The sequence below is a fragment of the Orcinus orca genome, chromosome 7 (genome assembly GCF_937001465.1).
Source record: "Orcinus orca chromosome 7, mOrcOrc1.1, whole genome shotgun sequence".
Classification (NCBI taxonomy): Eukaryota; Metazoa; Chordata; class Mammalia; order Artiodactyla; family Delphinidae; genus Orcinus; species Orcinus orca.
Genome location: NC_064565.1, coordinates 46,163,167 through 46,188,588, shown reverse-complemented (window position 1 = coordinate 46,188,588; position 25,422 = coordinate 46,163,167). Strand labels below are relative to the sequence as shown.

Here is a 25,422-nt window from a genome sequence, read left to right as displayed (position 1 = left end):
ATAAATTTTGAAAACTGGCAGCAATGTATTTTGACAAATTCTATGTTGACAAATTTTAAAGTGCTATAAAACTTGATAAGCTAAATCAATGAACAATGTTTTGAGCTGCTATATATTTTTTTCCAGGCATTGAACAAACAGTTCATTGTTCCAGGTCTGTCTGGGGGCCAGTTCTCTGGGTTATTCTATACAATTTCAAAGAAACTTCAGAAGCTCACACAGGCCTTTGAGCACGCAAAACCAAGAGGCAGCGCTTCTAAACCACAAATGGAGACGATGTTCCATATACATGTGTAAATTAAAACATATAAAATAACATAGGCATTAGAAAATTTGTGTTAAAACTGGTAACAGCTTTACTGATTTACTGACAATGAAAATATATAGCATTTTTTCTGTCAGAGCATTTATCAACACTTGGCAACCCTACACTAACTTGACATGTAAGATGATCAAAATGGATTATGTAATCTTTCCCATTCATTTCTATTGATTTTACTTATGATAAAATTCATCAGTGTGCCTGCAAACGCTGAGGCTGAAAGGCTCTGCTTGACAAAAAAAAAAAAAGAAAGAGAGGAAAAAAAGAATTCAACAGAGTTGAATAGGATGAATGTAATTTTAGAATAGGATTGCACAGATACAGAAGTCGTGCCCTAAAGCCTCCAGCAACAAATTAATACAAATAAACCTGGCAGTCTCATAAAATTGCATTGGTCTATGCAGGGATTCACTTTTGAGATAAAATTACAAAATTGCAAGTGAAAATAATTAATGTGTGAGTGCAATTAAAAATACAGTTTGTGAAGATATTTTCAAACTTTTTAAACTTCAACAGTAATCAAAGTTATTTCTCTGACTGCAAGTAACATCAAAATGCCAGTAAATGGCCCATTTTAATCAGTTTTATTGATTCATGCTTTCAGTTCTTATTCAGTTAAAAACAAGGCACATTAAATACATCCTCTTATTGCTCTATAAATGCATGCAGCTCATTCTGTATATCAAGAGTAATAAATAATGGTGATAAAACACCAAGACAGTTATAAAAATGACAACCCAGCCTCAAACATAGTATTTAAGAGTCCAATCTAGAACAATAACCCAACACAATACATAAAAAATGCCATATATGAAAACATGCAGTGTGTATATCGACTCCAGTACTGGGTTTATACTTGATATTCTTTAAAAGCACAGTAGGGCTCTTTTACTCCCTAAAAAGGATTGACAGAATGCAAAACAGTGCAAGTTATTAGCATCGTTGACTTCAATATTATTACATTCATATGCCAAAAATCTTTACAAATACATAAAAAAAGGAAATCAGATCAATGATCATTCTTACAGTATGTTTAGGAAAAGAATGAAATTTCTGTTGTACAAAGGAGTAAGCTACATATATTCTGAAAAAGACAAAACAAAGCTAGAAACTAAAGCAAAATAGGGAGCATGCATTTAGTAGTAGAAATCCTAAAGTTACACTCAGTAGAAATTGATTGAAAGCAAGAATGTTGCAGCAGCATGAAGGATATGAGGCAGACAACCCTGGCTTAACAAATAATCCAGCAGTATCACTATTGTTATGACTGTGGGAAGGGCTACTGAAGGGAGCATCCAGCTCTCCACCACAGATGGGGGTTCCTTCACCTGAATCCCCTTAATAAAGCCTCTTTAAATAAATCACTTGATAAAAGACAATCTCTACACACCTCACACCCACCCCAACAGAATCAGCTGATACCATGTTTATACAAAAAGAAAATAATTCTTTTGTGCTTGGAATAGATTTTGAATCACACTCACACCCCCCCCCCCCCACCCCATTTCTTCTCTCCTTTTCTGAAATCAGGTAAAGAAGCTGCGCAGGTTTAATTAAGAACTTACACAAAAATGCAGGGGTGCTTTATTCACAGTAAAGACTTGGAACCAGCTCGTTTCCAAGATGAGTCTCTGGGATCGGTGAAGGAGCGTATGTTTTAGAATTAGCAGATTTTAAGCAAAAGCAGATGTGCTCAAAAGAAGAAAAGTGCGTTTTTCTTTGTCCTTAAAGGAACTTCACTCATAAAAAAGCATGCAGAAACAAGGCCTCTTTTCAAATACAGCTCTGCCCAGGCCAGTCAGGTTATAAGCCTGGTCCCTACTGTAATGGATTCAGCGAGGATACAAGTCATTGTTGTCTTGATTTAACTAGAAAAGAAGAGAGAGAAAGAGAGAGAGCACAAATGTACAGTATTGTGGTACATCACCTCTGATGTTTTAAAGGACAGCTCTTCTATCTATTAAGGGTCACTGGGCTCTAAACAGTGAAGTTATTGTCTTGATAGAAAAACACTAAGTTACAAAGCCATGTGCTTCTATTATTAAAAAAGAAAGAAAGAAAGAGAGAGAGAGAGAGAGGGAGGGAGGGAGGGAGGGAGGGGGGAAGGAAGGAAGGAAGAAAGGAAGGAAGAAACCAGTGTAAAAAAAAAATTCACACCTTAAAAGAAAAAACTTCACAGTGATACCTGGGAGGTCACTTTCTCTGTTTTAGGTTTTCCTTTAGGAAGTGGCAAGTCTAAACTTCATTTAAAAGCAAAATGAGTTAAGGTGCTATCTTCACTGTTTATTTCAGAGGTAGGGGTAGGGGCTTAGGTGAGTGAACCTCCAGTGTGTGTATTATGGCAGACAGGCTCATACCGCACATGAATGAGGCATAAAGATATTCTACATTTGACATATATAGAAATATTTGTCAACATTTGACATATATAGAAATAATAGCACAAAATAATAGCACAAAAGTGTTTATGTACCAGTTTGAAAAATTAAGATCTCGAGTCTGCACAATGAAAACCTGACATTAAATAAAGGGTCACATTTCCTATTTCATACACAACGTGATCTTAAAAAAAAAAAAAGTAGGTAGTTAACTTCAAAAGAGGAAGCACAATGAATAAACATTCAGATGACTGGCTAAAATGCCACCAAACTATTATAAAAAGCATACCAAATTGGCCCTTTAAATTCAGTATATTACATATTTACTAAATTCTGGGCAGATTGATTTTTTTTAACATTTTTATTGGACTAAAATTGCTTTACAATGGTGTGTTAGTTTCTGCTTTATAACAATGTGAATCAGCTATACGTATACATATATCCCCATATCCCCTCCCTCTTGCACCTCCCTCCCACCCTCCCTATCCCACCCCTCTAGGTGGTCACAAAGCACCGAGCTCATCTCCCTGTGCTATGTGGCTGCTTCCCACTAGCTATCTATTTTACATTTGGTAGTGTATAGAGAGTGGTATGGGCAGATTGATTTTTTTGTCTTGTTTTGTCTTTCTGTGAGTGTGTATGTGTATGATGGGGGAATGCGTGTGTGTGTGCTGAGTGTGGTTTTCTCTATTTCTTTTTGTTTGATTGAGAACTTTTCTGTTGAGTACAGAAGGAGAAAGGCTTTAAGCAATTAAAATGACCTTGAACACTGCAAGTTTTTGGCTTTTTATAATTGTAACTAAAGTTAACTAAAGGCTATTCCTATCCTCTTTTACTATCCGTTTACAAATACTCCCCCAAATGATGCAATAACCTGAGCAAAATAGGTCATGTTTGACAGTATCACATGCTCCAAGATCTAGGATTTGGGGATTGAAAATTGTGCTATAATATGTGGATATATAAACACAGGTTTTTAATCCTTAAATTTATTACTACTGTAAAGATTTGAGAAATTTAGTCCCATGCCAATGTATCCAACTTGCCACTTAAATGCTGGTTTTAAAGTAAGAAAAGCAAGGATCTTCCTGGCAACTGTAATAGTCAAAGAAAAACCAGCAGTGACTGGGGAAAAAAAAATGAATTGCTGAGATGAAACTATCACTGTAACTCCCAGCAAATGTCAATGCTATCCTTATATCTTGTACCTGTGATTCTGGAAGCTTTCAGAGTTTCTCTGAGATTTGCTCCTATAACCAGATCTAAACTTTTTCTTCCTTCTCCAGTTTTGCCAGTCACGCTCTAGATATAAAGTCTGGATGAGGAAGGCAGACAAGCTGGAGGAAGAAGGGGCTGTGGGGTCTCCAGAAACACTATCGTTTTAATAGGTCCCACCCCACTCAATTTCTTTTAAGAACAAATACTATCAACAAGCTTAATGTCCAGAGCTTTGTGCAAATCATGAAATATTTCCAGCTTCTTTTTTCAATTTCTGCCAAAATATTCTGCCTCTAAAACTGACTTAGACTAAATGAATAAACAAACAAAAAGGGAGCATGTCCAGTCTAACAGGTCACAGAATAAATGCAAAACATTAAACCAGTGTGCATTGAAAATGAGAAAAAAAAGATAAAATACACTTTTAAGAAGCTAGATTGAATGGCAAATACAAATAAAGGGTATACATTGACATCCTAAAGCTTTGGAATGTTTCCCAGTGTTAAAACAAGGCAGCTATCCATATCCACTGTTTTAGAGCGTGTAAGTCATCTCTGGTTTGATACATGATTATTTGTTGTTCCTGTTTATTGGCTGTGGATTTACTGCTCAGACTCACAGTCCTCCACAACTTCGGTCCACGGGGATGGGAACTCTTCTGTCGAGGTTCTCTTCTGCAGTTTTCATGAGTATAGCAAGCCGGCTTCCAGACACCCTTCCTTTTTGAACAGCACTCATCAGCTTAAAGAGAAAATAGGCAACAGATTCAGAAGGCCAGCCAGCTTCCTCCCTTCTCCATGGCATTTTAATGGTTACCTTTGCAGCAGGCAGGGGTAATTAAGTGCCCCCGTCGAAAACCGCAGCAGGTACTACAGCTCACTTAAGAAGAGTACAGTTTTCAAACATTTCAAAAAGGGGGAAAGGGGCAGGTATTTTGCCACGGCTGCAAAAACTACACCTATCTGGCGAATCAGCCTGCCTTTAAATGCAAATCGAATGCATTACTTTTTGCCCCTTAATGTGCTCAGAGCATATATTTTTTGGAGCAACTCAAATATTGAATCTTTAATTCCATTTTTAAATCTGAAAAGGGAATCTCAGGGATTGAACAAAGACAAACCGTGACCTATATTTAACTACTCTTTTTTAGTGTTACTGTACTTGACAACTTCAAGTCCCCCAAATCCAAATTCCTTAAAGACTTTTTAAAGTAATTTACATTTAAGTCCTTGAAAATGGACCCAGAGATCCACCTTAAGAATTAAAAGCACTCCACAGCCCAGATTTTAGCTAATTCATTTTTATCCAGTGGATAAAATCAGAATTAGTCTTGAAATTACATGCAGTCAGCAGGCAAACGCCTTTAATCTGGAAGGCACTGTGCAATTATCAGCACGGGGAATTTTTTTTTTTTCCTATTCAAGTTGATGTGGTTTTTACTATTTTCTTGATCTCACTTCCTCAATCTTTGTTATCTATTTGTTTTTTTAAAGAACTGATTTAGTCATTCATCAGAAATATATATATATCTGTAAATCCTCAAAATATTTTTAGGGTTATAGTTTTTAGCCTAAAGAAATACATTTCTTAAAAAAGACTCTGAATAAGGGTCAGAGGCATCTGCCAAGGGGCTGGATCAGAATTTCATGACCTTATTAAAAGCTGTTTCACAAGCTATTGCTTATTAGAGATGGACTCCTACATGCAGAAGTGTCATTAGAGCCCAAACCTAAAAATAAAGTCATGTAACCATACAGTATCTATAGAGATCCTTCCATGAGGATTATTAAAAAAAAGTCTATATTCAAAATGGTGTTTAATGGGATAAACATGGGCGCTTAATCTTCAGAGAAGGAAAATATTTTATGAAAAATAAAGTAAAACCCTGAAAACATACTTTGCATCTGATGAATGGTGTAACAAAGAATGCTGACATCTACAGATGGAACAATTGATGGTTTATCGTCTTGCCTCTGATTCCATAAAGACTTTCAAAGTTTATCAGCGCTAACAAAACTGAGAGAGCTGGAGTTTCTTTTCTTTATCCATAAACATTGTGCGATGTACCAGCCTTTAAAAACTCAAAGTCTTCTTCAAACATTACATGTATCTTGAAACCATATTACGAGAAGAAAATAGTATTTGGGTGTGAATATATCTCATAAGAAATATTGTCAGCGTTTTTAAGTTGAAAATTACACTGTATATTTGTACTTAATAGAAGCATGAATGATCTCTTTCATTTAGAATTGGACAAGAAATACTCAATTATTAAAAAGACTCTACAAGAAAGCCTGCAGATGGTTTAAATTATTTTCTACGTGTTTAACTCTACTGCACTCAAAATTACTTAACACCCAAACCACATAGCATATCCATAAAATTAGACTCATTGTTTCTAAGACCCCAGGTCCTTGAACCCTAAATGCTGTTGTTTATTTACAACGTATATGAAATGAAGCATTAACTATTTATCTTAAGAAAAGTTTTCTAAAATCCTGAGACAGACAAAAAAAATTTTCTCACAGAAAAAAACAGACAAAAAATGTATGAAATGGTTTTTTATTCCCAAGCATACGTTTTAAACTCAATTTCAAACGTCCACTTAGTTAAACAGTAAGCTAAAGAACTAAACATTCTTTTTTGTAATGCTGGACACAACCTGTGAAAATTTTCTGCATTTAGATTCAACAGTGCTCTTATCTGCAGCTCATCTCCAGAGAGACAATTACCATTTCCTTTGCCTTGATCTTGTTTGTTTAACTTGACACAGTGAAGAAAGGGCTGACATTGACCAAAATCCCCAGCATTAATTTATTTCATGTTCAGCATTCATCATTGCCATGGTGCAAGAAAGACCTGGCATTCATTTGAAATACCTGCCCAAGAAGCAGTACAGAAAAAACCTGGCTGCTTGGAAACCAATACATTCTTCGTAAGAGCAGAGTCCTATGGACAGTTACAAATAATGTATGGCTTTGTTGAGTTTCTTTCTTTTAAGGAACTTTTAGGAATGATGTGTAGCATCCAGTATGAAGTTAAAGTAACAAAATTTACTTCCTTCCTGGTTATGATTAAACAACTGAGCCTTGAGTAAGTGGAAAATTAGAAATAGAAATGCTTGAATTACGTGGTCTTGACCCAGGAATATAGGTTTCCTTTCTTTTGCTTTTCAGGTTCATTCTAATGTAAGAATATAATCATCGCATGTTGGGTTCTCAAGGGAATATGATTCTCAAATGAATACAACTCTGATTTCTTTAAACTTCCTCGATTAAAAATATACTTTCCACATTAGAAGTAAAGAAGGGTCCGGTGGTGGCATCCCACGGCATACTCTTTATAAAGCACACTTCTGACTTAATCCTTTAAGCCATAATTAACTTAGATTTAATCTAAATTGCCCAGCGCAACAGAATGTGTCTTATAAAAAGCAAGAGAACATGCACCACGTAAAGCCTTATCCTTAAGGGCAGACATATCAACCTTTGCTGGCTTCAAGCTTTCTTCTTTTTCAGAATGAGGTGACAACTGTGTGGACTTCAAAATCCATTCCTGAATATAAACTGATGACCAATAGATAAAAAGCAAATACACTTGTTTCCTTTCACCACAACTCACCTGCAAAAACTCATTGAGTTCAACCTGTCCATTTTTATTCAAATCTACTTCATTCAGAATTTCATGTAGTGTATTTTCATCCATTTGGACACTGATACTCTAAGTAAAAGGAAAGCACAAAATAATGAAGTTTCATTAGAAATTATGCGTATCACTTTATCAATGTTACCAGCCTTTCAAAAATTCAGAGAGAAATATTACTTATAGAAAGCACTAGATGAGAAAAAAATTATCTAGCATAATCTTTACATTCTTCTGCTATCAAAGATGTTGAACCAAAAAAAAAAATATTACCTCTAATACACGCTGAACATCAACAATGGTAATAAAGCCTTTCTGGTCTGCATCAAACTTATGAAATCTCTTCTTGTACCTGGAACACAACATTGAATAATGGAAAAATATACTTAGATAAGTGAAGACAAAAAAAGAGAGATACAGAAACTTATTAGAAGTACCTGTCAATGTCTGAAGGCAGTAGGCTAATTTCAGAGTGATCTGTTAACTGTTCTGATCGAGATTTATAGCCCATTTCATAATACAGAAACTTCCTGGCCGTTTCAAGTTCTTCCTACAACACAGAGACACACAAAGTTCAAAGATTTATGGAAAGAATTATTGATTTTTTTCTTCCTTTTTTTTTCCACTTGGTTTTCTAAAATGAAAGCTCATCTTCATTTTTCTGGCCAGGTCAATTTTTTATTTCCTCCAGTTTTACTGAAGTATAATTTTATTCAATAAAATTCACCTATTTTGGGTATGCAGTTTGATGTATATCCCACCACGATCAAGATATAGAACATTTCTATCCCCCTAAAAAGCTTCCTTATTTCCCATTTGCAATTGATTCCTGCCCCTGACCTCTAGCCCCAGGCCGCTGATCTGATTTTGTCACCAGAGTTTTGCTTTTTCTTGAATTTCATATGAAAGTGTTCATATAGTTCGTAGTCTTCTGTGTTTGACTACTTTCATATAGCATGACAATTCTGAGATTCATTCATGTTGCTGCATGTTTTAATATTCTGTTTCTTTTTACTGCTGAATATTCTTCTACAGTATTGACTAGCAAAATCTATGGGTGATTTGGTGACAAAAGAGCAATTAAAAGTGAAGAAGGCATCCAGGACTTGAACAACGATTATAATGTGGCATGCGGTACCAAGACAGACATCATGATGTTAACTAATTCTAAAATTTTGTCACTCGGATGCTGGTAGTTGGGTGGAAGTTACAGAGTCAGGAGAAGAAACAAGCTATTCTACTGAATAGTTACTCTTCCTGTTTTCAATGATCTCGGCCACAACTGATACTACCTATTGCTGAGAACACTGTCTTCTTAGATTTCATCACGCCAGTCTCCAAACTAAGAACTTCCAAAATGACTCTATTGTGCTGTATATTGTTCACAAATATCTCTTTCCTCTCATAAACACACACACACACACACACACACACACGCACACGCGCACACACACACACACACACACACTTCTCCCCCCATAAGTATACTTCTCAAACCCATTGATGTGAGTCTGGACATGTGATTTACTTTGGCCAATGGCACATGAATGGATATAATATATGCCACTTTTGAGCAAAAGCTTTATACAAAATTGCAGTTTTGCTTAGCCTCTCTTGCTCCTGTACCATAAGAAGGGCATGAATCAGAAAGATCTGAAGCCAGTCCGAAATATGAAGAAGAGCCACAGCAGCTAACATGCAGCCTTCAGGTAATATGAGTGAAAAGTAAGTGCTTGCCATGGTAGACCAGTGAGCTTCTGAAATTGTTATACAGTATAACATAGACAATGTTTACGAACACAAGTCTTAAATTCCTCAGACTTCCCCTCAAAGGATCTGACTAAATCAATTTGTAGACCCAACTTCTGGCCTGCAGAATAGTGCCAGTGCCAAATGAAACAAGGAAAATAACACAATAGCACATACTCTTGCAGGAAATGTGTTTATATTTCTTTGTTTATGTCAGTGACAAGTCCCTTTGCTCCTTTTTCTTTGGCAGATAATTTTTTTCCTGAGATTATCCCCTTCCTGCTTTCCTTTCTCTTAGGAGACATATATATTTTAAAACATAAATATATATATATAATATATATATTAGCTGAGAGAACTTTTTAGCATTTCTAACTTTTCATTTTGCTACATAAGAACATTAGGAATTTTATTTTATTATATATGTTTATTATATTACATATTTATTTTATTATATATAACATAAAATATTTATTTTATTACACATATACATGATATATAAGGTATACATAAAACTTGCCTTTGAAGTCACCAAGGGCATTCTTCACTGGCAGATTACTCTCTTCACACAGGAAAATCCAACAGTTATAAATAAAACTATTCTTCTATTGCACCAATTTTGCCCAGTCATTTTCTATAAAACTGGTTCAACGTTCATCTCCTTGGAAGTGGCATCTCTGATACTTCCCTCCAAGAACAAGCTGTTCCTCGAGTCATGTCCCTTTATTACCCATGTAATTTATCCATACTCCATATTAAGCAAGGAATCATGGAATTTAAAGCTGAAAGGGCTTTTTTCCCTAGAAGTCACCCAAAGTACCTCCCTAACCCCACATTTCCTTTACAACGTTCCAAAAATAGAAGCCTGAGGTCTCCATCTAAAGAAGAGCTCTAGCAATAGGGAGGTAACTCAATTCCACTGAAAGCAGCCCATAAAGGGAAGACTCCAACTGCCAAAAATATTTATGCTGAGATTAAACCAATCTCTGCAATTCTTAGAATTTGTTTGGGATTAGTGCAACTTTCTTACAGTAATTTTTGTTTGTTTGTTTTTAAGTTGGGAGGGGTTGTTTTCAATGAAATTCCATGGAAGGAAAATGAGAGTTTATTTTTTTTTAATTTTATTGATGTATAGTTGATTTACAATGTTGAGTTAATTTCTTCTGTACAGCAAAGTGACTCTGTTATACATATATATATATATATATATATATATATATATATATATATTTTTGTAGAGTAGGATCCAAGCTTTATCTTCAAGATACAGTATGTACATATATAAATATGTGGAAATGCAATGTAAGGACATGCAAAATGGTGGGGTAATACACAGTTTGTAATTTCTTCTTTATCTTTTTTTTAATATTTGAATTTTATTTTATTTTTTATACAGCAGGTTCTTATTAGTTATCTATTTTATACATATTAGTGTATATATGTCAATCCCAATCTCCCAATTCATCCCACCACCACCCCCTTCCCTTACAGTAATGTTTTATAAAGTCTAAGTTTTTTTTTTCCTGTATCACACCACAACAAATATCTAAGGACAGAGCTTTCCTCTTTAAGAATTTTCTTTAAGTCTAGAACTACTCTCCTGCATGAGACATGATTTTAAATCCCATTACCATGCTGAATAATTTCTCCCAAACCACAACTAGTCTGTCGTATAATAAAATGATCAGAACACAACATAATACTCCAGCAGAGATCTGGCAAGTACCTAGAAAGAAGTAACTATCAGCTTCATCAATCTAGAGATATGATTTCTATTAGGCAGCCTAAGACTGTCATTGCATTTGGGGGCAGCCATGATCCACTGTTACCTGCTGTGCATTCACAGTTAACGAAAATCATATTTCTTTTTTGCATGTGCTACTGTTAAAGTCTTGTCAAATCTATCATGAATGGATGGAGTTGTTTTTCTACCTAATGTAAGGTTTGCCAATTATGTCTATTATATTATACCTAATGTAATCTCCCCCATTGCTTCAAGTTGTCACCAAACATTCACTCTCCCTCCAGTTCCTTACAGGTACACCAAAGATGCATGCCATCAATGTCATAATCTGGGCACCTGAACCACAGTAGACTAGGTCAAGACCAAAGACAGAATCCTCATGACCTGCTATCAAAGCCCTCTTCTGAGGATAGTGATCATTTGGTTACAAATCCACCAATTTTAGAAGGTATCACATGCGGCTTCATAAAATGCTTCATGGAATCCGAATACATTATGTCTATAACATTTCCTCGATCTAACAAACTTGTTACTCTTTCTGAAAAGAAAATATGTCTGAAATGATTTCTTACTACCTTCCAGTGATCACTACTTCTTGCTAAATGCTGATAAAACAAACTTAAAATGCCATAACCTGGAAAAATGCCCAAGACCAATGCCAAGACCACTAATTTATAGGTTACAAACTATATTTCCCCCCCTTCTCCCTTTTTGGAATGCGGTACTACATTTGCCTACCTTCTGTCTTCTGGTGCTCTTCCTATTTGCCATATTGCCATAATCTTTTAAAGCTCAACAGTAGTTAAATAAATCCCACCTGCAAATTCTCTGAGTACCCTGAAGTATAACATTTCTGGGTTGGCGTACAAACTCATTTAGAGCAGTCTCCTATTTGAATGTCTATTTCCTCTTACCAATATTTATTTTGTTCTTCTCACAATGAAAATCATTCTCCTTGACAAAAAAGGAAAAAAAGAAAAACAAATTGGTATTGAACTATGAGTTGAAAGGTTCTCTCCCTTCTCCGGCGGTCAAGGATTTGGTGCTAGTCACCTTGAGCAACGACCTAGGTTAGGCCTTACTTGCATTCTTTACCATTTTTACCAGTTATTTTTGGTGTTTTTAGTATTTTTGCCAACACTCAGCCAATTCCTGACACTGTTCATACACATCCTTATTCGTCCTGGATACCCTTTCATTGTTGAGTACGTATCTTCCATCTGTTTGATATTTGGTGCTTATTAGCTTGCTTTGTCCATAGTCACTCCATTTTTCACTTGCTTCCCCTTTATCCTCCTTGCTGGAATCAATTTTGAAATAATTTCTTATTGTGAGACACCCTCAATCTACTCGAGTGGTCTTCTCTTTAAAGTCTCTCAATGAAATGCATGTTTTGTCTGAGGGTTATAAAGTCTACCTTACCAAATAATACGGCAGCATTTCCCAAAATACATCCTAAAGCAATACTAGTTTCCCTTTCTACCAGCCCTTCCAACAAGTGAGAGTTGGGTCTGTCTCCAAATAAATTGCCTTTTGGAAACTGACAATGCACATAAGCATTTTAAAGGCACCAAATTATCTGCATTAAAGGAAATGGTTTCATTTGTTTAACTCAGAATTTCCCAAACTCTTTTGACCATGTAGTCATCTTTTCACTGATGTTATATGTTGATATTTATTTATAATTATGTATTAATTTATATAATTGTGTAAAACACAACCTGACAATGACACATTCTCTAAATGTCTTCACCAACTCCTCTGTCAGTCCCCAAGTCCCCTAGACAACGCCTTCCTCCCTAACCATTTCTTCCAAGTTGGCTGCCTTTGGTCTTGAGTAACAGTTCTCTAAATCTTTCTATAAATTTTGGGAAATATACACATATTTCCGAGGTATATATGTGTTGTAACCACTCAATTAAATTTGAAGATCCCTGAAACTATGAGCTATTTATCATTCCCCTAAAATATTTGGTATAATGCTCAGTGTACAAGTCACTCATTAAGTACTGACTGGTAAAAACAACCACAATTCATCTGCAGAGGGTTATTTATCACCTTGTTCCTCTTTCACTTTTGCAGGTTAAGTAATCCCAATGCTTTTAACCTTTTCTCAGAAGTCCAGCTTTCTAAACTTTAATTCTTTTTTCCCTCTCCTTTGTTCTCTCTAGACTGTCCACAGTTCTCATTAATACTCCTATGTCTCAGATACTGAGTAATAACTTTAGGTCTTTTATTTCTGTTATTCTGTTTGTTAAGGGGAATGGGAGAATATTTCTGAGTACATAAATCTGCTCATAAAATCTAAACTGAAGTTAAATCTAGTTTCCTCGGGAGGGCTGAACACAAGCAGTTTACAGAATTTTCTTCCTCCTTCTTACCTCCTACAGCCTGAATTCCTGGCACAAAGTACCTTCCTGCATATTCAGATCATTTCAACCATAATTTTTACAGGAACACATTATCACCAGTCCTTCTATATGGTATAAATGATTGGCAGTAGCACAAGAGTAAGTTTCATTCTTGTGTTGCCTCAGTATATAGCTTTATTTATTTATTTCATTTTTTTTGAATTTTATTTTATTTATACAGCAGGTTCTTATTAGTTACCTACTTTATACATACCAGTGTATATATGTCAATCCCAGTCTGCCAGTGCATCCCACCACCACCACTCCCCAGTATATAGCTTTAATTGGCCAAACCAAAACTCAAAACAGGAAGAGCTATAAACCAGTCCAGCCAATGCAGAGGCAACAGGGTGGGGTGGGAAAAGGGTATGTTCTGGGATCAGAAAACCTGGTTTCAATCCCAGTTCCACAACCTACTAGTTGTATGAACTCTCACGGGGACTTTCTCCCTAAGCCTGTTTCCTCAACTATAAAATGAGGGTAAAGGTTATGCCTGTCAGTGTTGTGATAGGATTAAGGAACTCTTTTCAAACAGTGATTTCTACCATCAGTACACTACATACATGGCCTTAAAATTACTGGAGGAGAAAATTTTAAATGTAGGGCCATGGTTTCACCCCTGAAGACTCTGATAGTCAAGCCTTAAAATCTGCCTTTTTCCCTACCATTCCCAGGTGACAAATATGTAACCATCTTCAGGAATGTCCACCACATTGAAAACGCTTTAAGGACAAGACCTATGCCCGGTCCTTCCTTACACCTTCAGCATGTGACATACATGCTCAGTAATGTTCATTCACTCATTCAATACACATTATTTAGGGCCTTTTATATGCCAGGCACTGAGGGTACAGAAACAAAACAGATCACATCCCTTCCTTTGGGACGCTTACTTCCGGGAGGGGAGGCTGACAGTAAATAAACAAAATACATGGTATGTCAAATGAGAACTGATGCTAAAGAGAAAAATAAAGGAAGGAGTAGAAGATGCCATTCGGATTGGGGGCTACTCTTTTATTCAGTCCAGTGAAGAGAGACATCCCTGGAGTGGAGACCAGGAGGAAGTGAGGGAGTAGGCCATGAGGACATCTAGGGAAGAGCATTCCAGGGAGAGGGATCAGTAGGGCTTGAATAAAGAAAAGCAACTCAACCTGTGGGTTGGAGAGAGTGAATAAATGGGAAGAAAAATGAGGGGGATCAGAAAGGTGGTGGCCAGATTACAGCGGGTTCCTGTTATAATAATCCATGTAAGAGATGCTGATAGCCTGAATCAGGGTGACAGCAGTTAAGAAAGGGTTGAAGTCAAGCCATTATTTGAAGACAAGTATGATAAGGTTTGCTGATGGGCTTAGATCAAGTATGAAAATAAGATTTAGGCCCAAGCAACCAAAGAGTGGAATAGGTATTTACGACATGGAGAGGTCAGTAACGGCAGTAGTTTGAGGAAGGCAGGAGGAGATCTGAGAGAGATGGCGCTGTGGACTGAGTTGTACCCTCCTAAATTCATATGTTGACAGCCTAACCTCCAATGTGATGGGATTCGGAGATGGGGCTTTGGGGAGGTAACTAGCTTCAGATAAACCTCATTGGGATTAGCACCCTCAGCAAGAGCTCTCTCTGGCTCTCTGTGTCCCCCAGAAGGCATCTGTTTCAAAGCCAGGAGCAAGGCTCTCGCCAGAACCCAGCCATCTCACCTGACACTCTGATCTCAGATTTCCAGGCTCCAGAAATGTGAGAAATAAATGTCTGTTATTTAAGCCACCCAGCCTGTGGTATCCTGTTATAGCAGCTTGAGTAGACTAAGACAGGTGGTGTTCAGAAAGGAGGGAGGAATCAACTGTGTCAAGGCCACTAACTGGTTGCGTAAAAGGATGACGAGAGCTGACAAGCACGTTGAGCAACATGAAGGTGCCTGGGGAGTGTGACCAGAGCCACTACAGCAAAGTGGCCACGAAAGAGCCTACACGGAATGGGTTCAAGAAAGACTTGGCGGGGGGGCAGGAACTAAACCAATGAACACAGAGTATTTTCTGAATAAATACATGAAAATGCCTCTGCGCATCACAACAGTTTGGTTTAATTAAAAATCATGACGGTCTTCTGTTTGTTACAAGAAGCCCAGGGCTGTATATGTGGGCATCTGAGTATCGCTGGCTTTCTTTTTTTAATTTGGATATAAATATAAAATTTCAAATGACACAAATCAATAAGCATTTGGTGGTCAGGCCATAAAACCACAATTTCCTACCAAAGGCAACCTTGCAGGAGTGTGAATCTCACTGTAGAATATATTCTAAGAATGTTTTCAGTGAAAACCAGAAAAGGTTCTACCCACAATTGTTATTATCTTACTTTTTCAGGAATTACGACCACAAATTTGAGAACATTTTTCTATAAGGGATTTTCCAAAAACAACCAGGAAGAATATTTGGTTATAAGGATATTTGTTACAAGAATTTGTTAAAACAAGATATTTGTTACAAGAATAGCTTTCCAGTTTTCTAAGGCCTAGCAATATTAAACACACACACACACAAAAACTGGCAGGCAATCTAAAGTCACCATCAAAAGCTATGCTAGCCGGGCTTCCATGGTGGCGCAGTGGTTGGGAGTCCGCCTGCCGATGCAGGGGACACGGGTTTGTGCCCCGGTTCGGGAGGATCCCACATGCCACGGAGCGGCTGGGCCCGTGAGCCATGGCCGCTGAGCCTGTGCGTCCGGAGCCTGTGCTCCCCAATGGGAGAGGCCACAAGAGTGAGAGGCCCGCCTACCACAAAAAAAAAACAAAAAAAAAAACTATGCCAGCCTCTACTAACAGATTAAGACATTGCATGTCTATAATGGAAACTGGTTTTAAAGACTTCTATACAATACCTTTTTTTTAGAATCACCCCAGCTCAGTTCTCTGCCCATCAGTTCAACAATCCTGGGTAGGGCCTCCTCTGCTGCCTGGACATTTAGAAAGGCCAGGCGAGTACGACGTGAGATTATATCCACTGCAGTGCAGGCATACTCCTTAATCCCATATTTCACCTGAGTTTGAATTAAAGTAAAATGATTAATTTAGGCCTTTTTTAAAAAGGGGGAATAAAGCTTCACTTAAAATTCATGCTTAGGAAAAGTGACCTTTTTCTTTACATATCTGGTTCTTTAGCAGGCATGATACATAGTGACATCATACAAGTTCCCCATCTGCCTGCCAAGAAGATTTGGAAATTGGGACAATTTGGATAAGAGCTATTAATGCCTTCTCCTTGAATAGAACCTGGTGCAAACATGTAAATTGCATCACTTTTCATTTACCATGCACAGTAATCACCTCGTTGTTCATACATGACACGGATGTTAATTTACATAGCTGAGTAGGGAGGAGATATGGGGATATACGTATGCATATAGCTGATCCACTTTGTTATACAGCAGAAACTAACACAACACTGTAAAGCAATTATAGTCCAATAAAGATATTTTAAAAAAAAGTTATGGTCTCATCTCTTGGCTATCCAAAGTTTTCTGGCTCAGAGTAATAAGATGACAGAAATCTTGCCTTCAATCAACAACAAAATGCTTACTTGGACACCTATGTTTTTAAAGTGTGGTGAATTATAAATGAATATAAAGTGTCAAGATACGGCATCAGGCGGTGCGTAAGTGGTACAAACTTGAGGAGCTACAAGTTCTCAAAAGGGGCAAACAACTGTGAATCGGTAAGATTTGAGATAGCTCCATGGAGGAGACAGAAATCCATATTTTCTATTATTATTGTTACCACTATCAATATCACTTCAGAGTTGAAATTAAAATTTTGTAAATGAAAGGAACTGTGCTGGGCAGACGTTTTCCTCCAGGTTTTAGCGGATGTATGCACATTAAAACTTAGCTTATTTCTAAAGAGGATGAAAAGTGAACAGATGAAAGGTATCCCCTGGCAGACAGGAAACTCCCATATGGCCATTCACGTACCTCTGCTTCAATGTATGGAAATTCTGACACAAGACGCACCCCAACAATGGGCCACCGCTTTCCCGTCACACTCGCCATTTTGGCCACTTCAAAAGCCTTGTCGCCATAGGTGGCAGCAAGATGCTGGGCCACCTAAGGAAACAAAACTGCATCAGGCAGGTCCTCTGAATATCAATAGCTTCTAGGTACAAAGCAAAACAATGTACATGCTTATCTTGTCAGTTTTTTTTTTTTTTTTTTTTTTTACAGCCTGTAACTAAAAATCCTAGGAGAGTGTTAGATTTTGATTCCGTGGGAGGAAAATACTTTGGCTCCAAATGCTCAGGCCAGCACTAATGCTACTACACATGTGCTACTGTATCAGTGACTGATGAAGCTTCAGCTTCATTCTGCTCCAGACATCACATCTGAAGAACAGCCTTCCTTATGCTCGAGACAGAAAGAATTTGGGAGGTCCTGTCTGCTAGGAACAAGCCAAACAAACTCCAGATTCTAAAACAGAGACCAAAACGTGCATTGCTTTTTAGGTGACTAAAGCACCTAAAAAGTGCTTTTTCCCATTAGTTCACTCCCACAGTACACAGACAGAAACAAACCCAGCAACAGGAAACTCGAAATCATGGAGGCCACATGGCTGCCGATTCTGTTACTGGCAATAGTGAGATTAGGTCAAGAGTAAGATGATGCGGCAATGCATGCCCACCTCACTTTCAAGTCCATAATCCTGGACAAGCCTGATGTAGAGTGTAGGGCTCCAATCTTTGCCCCCTTGAAGGAAAAGCCCAACTGTTTTACTTGGTCCTGCTTTCAAATTGTGGGTCTTGACTGCAGCATTTATGGTATCTTCTGCCATAGATCGATAGGTTGTCCACTTTCCACCTACAAATACATTGATAAATAATTCATTAGGTTACCACCCCTTGTTTTTCTTATAATTAACCATTTATCAACTTATCAATAACAAAATTCACCAGTTGTTTATAACAAATGTGGCAAAGCAACGCATAAGATTTTACTCAGAATCATAAAAAAAAAAAAAAAAAAAAAAAGTCCCTGTTCTTTAGCATTAAAAGGGATTCTGGTATGAGAATTTAACTCAAGCTGCTTTAGATATAAAGCACACCCAAACAACAAGGTAATATGCCATACCTGCTATAGTGATGAGGCCGCTCTCACTGATATCCACGACGTGATTTCGGGAGATGGACTGTGTATCTGCAGACTTGGGATCTGTAACAAGGGGGCGAATACCACTCCATGCTGCCAGGACATCCCCTCTTCTTACTGGGAAGGATCAATGCCAAGGGTTAAGAGGATTACTCAAAGACGTCTCAACAAAACTAAAATGATTAGAAAGCAGAAAAGAGTTCAGTAAAAGGAACACATGAATATGTACTTTTAAAGGGAGGGAATATCGTTAAATATAAGAACTAAATGAGTGGGTAAGTTACAAGAAAAACTCAAATAATTGTTTTGTTACAAAGATAACCTGGACGAAAAAAGTAAAGAACTGGAAAATCACGGACATGGGTCCCAAAGAGGAAACAAAAGAAACAAATGTTAGCAACCCTCAGCTGGGACAATCTGCAGTAGTTACAAAGAACAACAACAAAGCAGAAACAAAATAAAAACAAACCAAAAGAGGGCCTCCCTGGTGGCGCAGTGGTTGAGAGTCCGCCTGCCGATGCAGGGGACACGGGTTCGTGCCCCGGTCCGGGAAGATCCCACGTGCCGCGGAGCGGCTGGGCTCATGAGCCATGGCCGCTGAGCCTGCACGTCCGGAGCCTGTGCTCCGCAACGGGAGAGGCCACAACAGTGAGAGGCCTGCGTACCGCCAAAAAAAAACCCCAAAAGACATGACTTGTTACATTTCCCCCCTAGAGTATATATCTTGCTATCTCTTCTCAGGGAAGATACTTATTAGAAGCAGAGGGCAGTCAGGATTTCAGATCCCACTCACCCCTTGGTCCTGTGTTCTTGTACAGCGAACCTCCTATACATTTAGACACAGCAGACTCTGAAAAGTACTTAAATATATATCTAGCGAAATCTTGTGTAAAGAGTCACAAAGACTCTTTGATGTGACTCGTATATTGGACTAGTCAAAAAAAAAAAAGAAAAGAGAAAAAAAAAGCACCTAAAAAGTACAGGGGAAAGATCCTAAAAACAAGTAATACTGCATGACAATCTCTCCATCTTGATCTCAAATGAAAAAAAGATTTCTGGTAAAGATAACTTCAACTAAGGTAATCTGACATATTTTAGCTTAGCTCCTTAAGGACCACACTCTAAACATGACTATAATCCGAAAGAAGAGGTACCCATACACCTCTATGGGAGTGTTTAATCAAACCCATATCCCAACACTGAATCTGAAACAAAGGGAGAGTAAACCTCATAAACTGGTGAGGAAAGCCTAAGGCTTGCAGTCCTGTTAATTGGTAACTCGATGTAGGGATTCCATCCCTAGATCTGCCCCTTTGAAGGGTGCATCCTCTTCAGTATGTTTAATTCTGATGGCCTCCATGGAATGGGGGTTAATTCTTGCTCCACACAATTCCACAAAAGTCTTGTAAAACCTCCACATAAATCATGCAATATTTTAATCTTTACAAAAAGCTTTACTAGGAAATTACCACTATTTTCCATTAGAGTTCAAATTGCCCTCAGAGTCAAAAATAAAACTTAGCCAACCACTTAGAACGTCATTGTGGTCACTGCAAAGTCTGCAGTGTGTTCTCTGAAATTCCTTAGGTAGCCACGCTGATCAGGAATTTGGTTTCAGTTCTTACAGCCTTCTGACTGATCTTAAAATTATTCTGTGGAAAACTAGACTTTCTAAATTTAAAGCACATGCAAATAATCTTTGTGGCAAATGCTTTACCTTTTCTGGTATAACAGGCAGAAAAATACATCTATGAAACTGTACTGTCTGAAATGAAAAGACCAAACTAAAACACTTGAGTTTTTCATTCATGGAGGAAAATTAAATAAAACATTATGTATACTGATACCATTTTTAATCCTTACTTTTGAAATTGCTACTCAAAACAAGAAAAGAAAACACTAACAGGAGGAGTTCATAACATGTCAGGAACCTTAATTTATTTTGCTTGATATCTTAGCATTCAGCTTTTTAGCCTGAGAATTATATCAGATGAATGTTGGGATTATATTTATTTAAAAAGATTCATTTAAGGATAATCAAATTTTAAATCATATTTCAAGTATGAATCAGGCTTTATAGCCTGCAGCATTTTTATGTTATTAGACTAAACTGTGGTTGGATCAGGTGATCTATCATCTATCAGTTTTCTCCCAACCTTGAGATTTAATGATTTTTATGGATTATTCAAAATGCCATTTGCTGCTGAAGAATAAAAGCACTTTTTATCTCTCTACCATCCAAATTAAGTAATGACCAGTCAGGGCTATGGGTATAACCTAGACCCACAAGGCACAGCATAGCTAAACACATGAAACATGAATTCTAACCTCTTGTAGAAAAGACAGCAACAAACTAAACAGGTTTCTCTCTTTATTACTTATTCACACACAGTGGAAACCTTGTGTGCTGTTAAACTCTTATTCAAATTCTCTTTAGAAAGAGATTCAAAAGCAGTGGACAGATAGCATAGAGAACCTTCCAAAATTGCCAGGAACTGCTGCAGCCATATTGTAACCATGGGGGAAACAACCATAGCATGAAGCCTACCTGGGGGGGGGGGGGGGGGCGGGGTGGAGTGAAGAGAAATAAGGACCCTTCGCTAAAGACATTGCTCAATCACTAAATTAATCACCTCTTGAGGCTTCTTATATCCGGAGATCTTCTTTTACATGATAATACATTATTTATTTTATAATAACAAAAAACAAAAAATACAAATTCAATGACTCTAATAAATTGAGTGCTTCTCTAAATGTCTATGTAAATACCTCTAGCTTCTGTAAAGCAGCACTGTTCCATAGACTTTTCTGCAGTGAGGGAAATGTTCTGTATCTAACCTGTCTGATTCACTAGCCACTAGCTGCATGAGGCTATTAAGCACTTGAAATGTGGTCCATGCAACTGAGAAACTGAATTTCAAATTTTATTTCATTTTAACTAAATTTAAATAGCCACATGATATGCACATGTGTAGGCTATAATATTGCATAAGGCAGTTCTAGAGTAAAACCACCAAGTGGTAGATCTCAGACTTGTCCTGGTTGATCATCAAGCTGGGTATTTCCCCCATGGCACCTTGCCCATGTCTTCAATGGAGCATCCTTTCAGTGAAATTTGACTGTGAGAATCTAATCTGCTGTAATAGTATGAGACACCCCACCTCAAAATACTTTATTGTCGTAACATGTTCCATATTTACCATTTCAAAGTATCCTCCTCTCCTACTAATCTCATCAATTCAAAGAAATGAAAATATTTGTACTAAATTAGGTACTCCTACCCTCAAGTTCTTACCCAGAAATCGGTTCTATCATTTAGGTTGTAGCCAAGAGTAGACAGTGAACATCACCTACTTTAACTCTCCATGGTATAACACGTGAAGAAAATAACTCAACTCAAGGATTTTATGCCTCAGAGCTCAAAGATTCATCTTGATTTTCCTGGTCCTCGTACCGTCAGGATGGCTAAACAAGATGGCATTACTGCTGCATCTTCCTCACCATGTTGAAAGTCTTCGGCAATATCAATTCTAGTATTTCTCAGTACCTCAAATACTGTATCAAGTAGGAGTCATGTATTGTGATCAATAAATATGAAATGGCATATTAAAACATTCTCTGAACTTTTTATATCAAACAAGAGCTGACATTACAAAATCAAAAGCAATAATATTTTGGCCTCTGAGTCAACATGCTAGACTTAAGGTTTCTAATGACTATATATTCAAACAATTGGATATCCTCTTTTAAAACAACTGAACACTTTAATAAAACAAGATGACAGGAAACAACACTACTATTAAAATTGAGAAAAATTCTCATTAAACACCACTTATGAGAGTGGCTCACCCAGTTGATTTCTTTTTTGTTTAACATCTGTATTGGAGTATAATTGCTTTACAATGTTGTGTTAGTTTCTGCTGTATAACAAAGTGAATCAGCTATATGTATACATATATGTCCATATCCCCTCCCTCTTGCGTCTCCCTCCCACACTCCCTATCCCACCCCTCTAGGGGGTCACAAAGCACTGAGCTGATCTCCCTGTGCTATGCAGCTGCTTCCCACTAGCTATCTATTTTACATTTGGTAGTGTATATAAATCCATGCCACTCTGATTTTTAAGTGCCAACTGCCCAGATGTTAAAAATCCCATGAGTACTACAGAATGTATAAAAGTACTGGTCGATATTTTCAGAAGGATAGTAAGGAAATAAAATAGTCCTTCTACCATCATGTTTAAGAATTATTTTTATTACTACCCTGATAAATAATTCAGTCAGGTTTTAGTGTATAAAATATATAAAGAATAAAATATAAATAGTAAAGTTGAATAGACATTTTTCACAGCTGGTTGAAAAGACTAAGTGCTGTGTAATTGTTTCCAATGATAATTAATATTTTTATTCTTAAAAACTTGGCAAGACAAGTGTTGGTTTTAAGTTAATAGAAAATGAAGCCCACAGGAAGTAACAATTAAGAGCTAAATGTGCACTTTTGCTTCCCATCAGTTATTTAGCCATACATTTTGGGGTGCTCTTTCTCCTGTTTGCCACTTTCAAAAAATCAATGAAAAGCATGTGAAAATATCTACGTGAACACAGGGGAAACAGTGTCAGAAATCAATACCTTCTCTACCAGCATGTTTAACCTGCAGAAATGAAGTGTTAATCACAGAAATAAGATACCATATTACATTTATAAACTAATGAAACTAGAAAAAGCAAAGCGCGTGACACTATAATTAAACAGCTGGAAGACATCCAAGCCTGTGTAAGTTGATAACCCTGGTACAATCTCTGGCAGTGAAAAGGCAGGTCTGCAGTGAGTTGATATGGCCAGCTCCGTTGTTAATTGAATAACAGGCAATCTATAAACACTACTAATTGCATATGTGAAAACCTGTGTACAACTAGAGAAGCTGCTTAGAGAAGCACTCCAGAAAAACTACATGGATAAAGCACTCTGCAAATCTTCTGTCTTCCTCAATCCCTTTAAGTCACAGCTTAGTTTCGCCACTGCGTCCTTCTGATTAACCTCTACACAGCGGACTTAATGATACATTTTTCAAAAGATCATTTTTCTTCCTAACCCAATACACACTGCACAACTATCAATTACCCGTTTCAGAAGAGAACAAACAAGTAATCTAGAAAATTCAGCCTGTGAATGGAAAGCTTTCTAAATCGTAAAAGAAGACATGGTCTTATTCCCAACAGGCAAAATGCTTTTCAGAATTGTTCCGATGCATTTTGCAGAAGTGTGGCAGCCGCTGCGAACAGCATGGAGTGTTAAGATTTGACACTTTTTTTCTTCTCAAGAATATAGCCATTTGGGGAGGCTCAGAAACTGTTGTCAGAATTTTACTTATTCATCCACTTAATAAATCCTTTTAAAATGATTGTTTCAACCCTGGTGAATACAAACCATTTCAAAAGTGTTTCCTCTAGGATCTACACAAATTTTTTATTTTTAAAATCTGTAGCGAAGACTGCTTGGCCCAAGGGATTGGTTATGAGAAATGAAACCTCCTCTACTTTAACATTCAAATCCAAATAAGGCCAGTCGAGAGCAAAGGTCACTATCATTTTGAAGGTGTCTGGCAGCTTCCATGAAATGAACTGAGAGGCTTAATCCACTCCCTAGTGGATATAATATCACATCACGCGACAAACCCGGGACTACCAATTGGAATACTGCATAATAGTTAGAAGCACAAGTATTAGAGCTAGACTGACTTGCATTCAATATCATGGCTCCAACATGAATGAGCTATGGGAAGGAAACAAAGTCACTGGGCCTCAGTTTCTTCATCTACAAAATGGGAATTACAAAATAAAACTAACAAGGTTGTTACGAGGAATCAGAGATAATATAAGCAATATGCTTAGCGGAGTGTGTAGCATAAAAAGTGCTCAATAACAGTAGAGTTTTAAAAAATAAAGCATGCATAACCCACTGCAGACTAATGGAAAGATTAAAATATGTGTAGCAACAGCATGTAGTCAAAAAACTGAATGGTGCCTGAGGCTGAGTTTCTCTTTCACATTTCATCAGTATAGGAGAGAGTATTGGGTTTCACCTAAATTCCTTGGAAAAAATACAAATTTGAATGTCTTTACTTTAGATATAGACATACTCTAGCTAACTAGCACTCTACCAAGACTGAGGGTAATTCCTCATATACTCTGAGGCCTTCAGTCCAGTAGAAATAAGAATGAAAAGAAACCATAAAGAATCATTGCTGATTCAAAGGATAAGTTGACAAGTAAGAAAGGTGTGATAGAGGGTGAGCACAGGGAAATAAATGAAGTACATGAAAGAGCTGTCACTTCTGCTTTTACCCTGGATATTTGCTATGTGGAGAATTTGTAATCTCAAGAGTCCCGAGAGCACCAGAGGAAAAGCCTGATTTACAGTGTTCACATATTAATTTCAACCCACTTTTACCAAAAATCAAAACTGACAAAAACTCTTTGTTAGTTTCACCAATTAACCTGACTACCAAAAGGTATGTTAACCGAAAAGACCTCTATAGACCAAGTAGGTCCCAGCAGGTATTAACAAGTCTCCTACCTATTAATAAGCAGAATGAAAGTGATGGGTACAGGCTCAGTCTCTGTTCCAGTCCAAGGCTCATTTCACTGATGGAAATCCCCACCCACGATATGGACACAGCAGCCTTTTGGAACCTACACCTCTTCCCAGCACATCCCGTATAAGCAGTTAGATTTCTCGTTAGTGCATTTGAACTTTAAGAATTTGGAAACTGTCAACTATAGCTCTCTGCTCTTGAATTAATTTTATTTCTTGCTCTAACAATCTAAA

At 37.3% G+C, this 25,422-nt stretch overlaps 1 protein-coding gene across 7 annotated transcripts in view; it reads right to left on the bottom strand.

Annotated features, from left to right (window-relative positions):
• Nucleotides 1-890: 890 nt before the first annotated feature.
• GPD2 (glycerol-3-phosphate dehydrogenase 2) overlaps nucleotides 891-25,422 on the bottom strand; it is a 164,025-nt gene continuing 139,493 nt past the window's right edge. For 6 of the 7 annotated variants that reach the window (XM_049712711.1, XM_004276794.3, XM_033400028.2 and 3 more), the window contains exons 10-17: nucleotides 18,577-18,711; nucleotides 18,131-18,306; nucleotides 17,428-17,559; nucleotides 16,339-16,497; nucleotides 7,998-8,110; nucleotides 7,834-7,912; nucleotides 7,540-7,638; nucleotides 891-4,659 (exon numbers count right to left, since the gene is read on the bottom strand). In XM_049712711.1, coding sequence (XP_049568668.1) covers nucleotides 4,534-4,659; nucleotides 7,540-7,638; nucleotides 7,834-7,912; nucleotides 7,998-8,110; nucleotides 16,339-16,497; nucleotides 17,428-17,559; nucleotides 18,131-18,306; nucleotides 18,577-18,711 — 1,019 coding nt within the window. In that variant the 3' untranslated portion in view covers nucleotides 891-4,533. The remainder of the gene's footprint in view (nucleotides 4,660-7,539; nucleotides 7,639-7,833; nucleotides 7,913-7,997; nucleotides 8,111-16,338; nucleotides 16,498-17,427; nucleotides 17,560-18,130; nucleotides 18,307-18,576; nucleotides 18,712-25,422) is intronic. The other variant, XM_049712713.1, reaches the window with a different exon arrangement.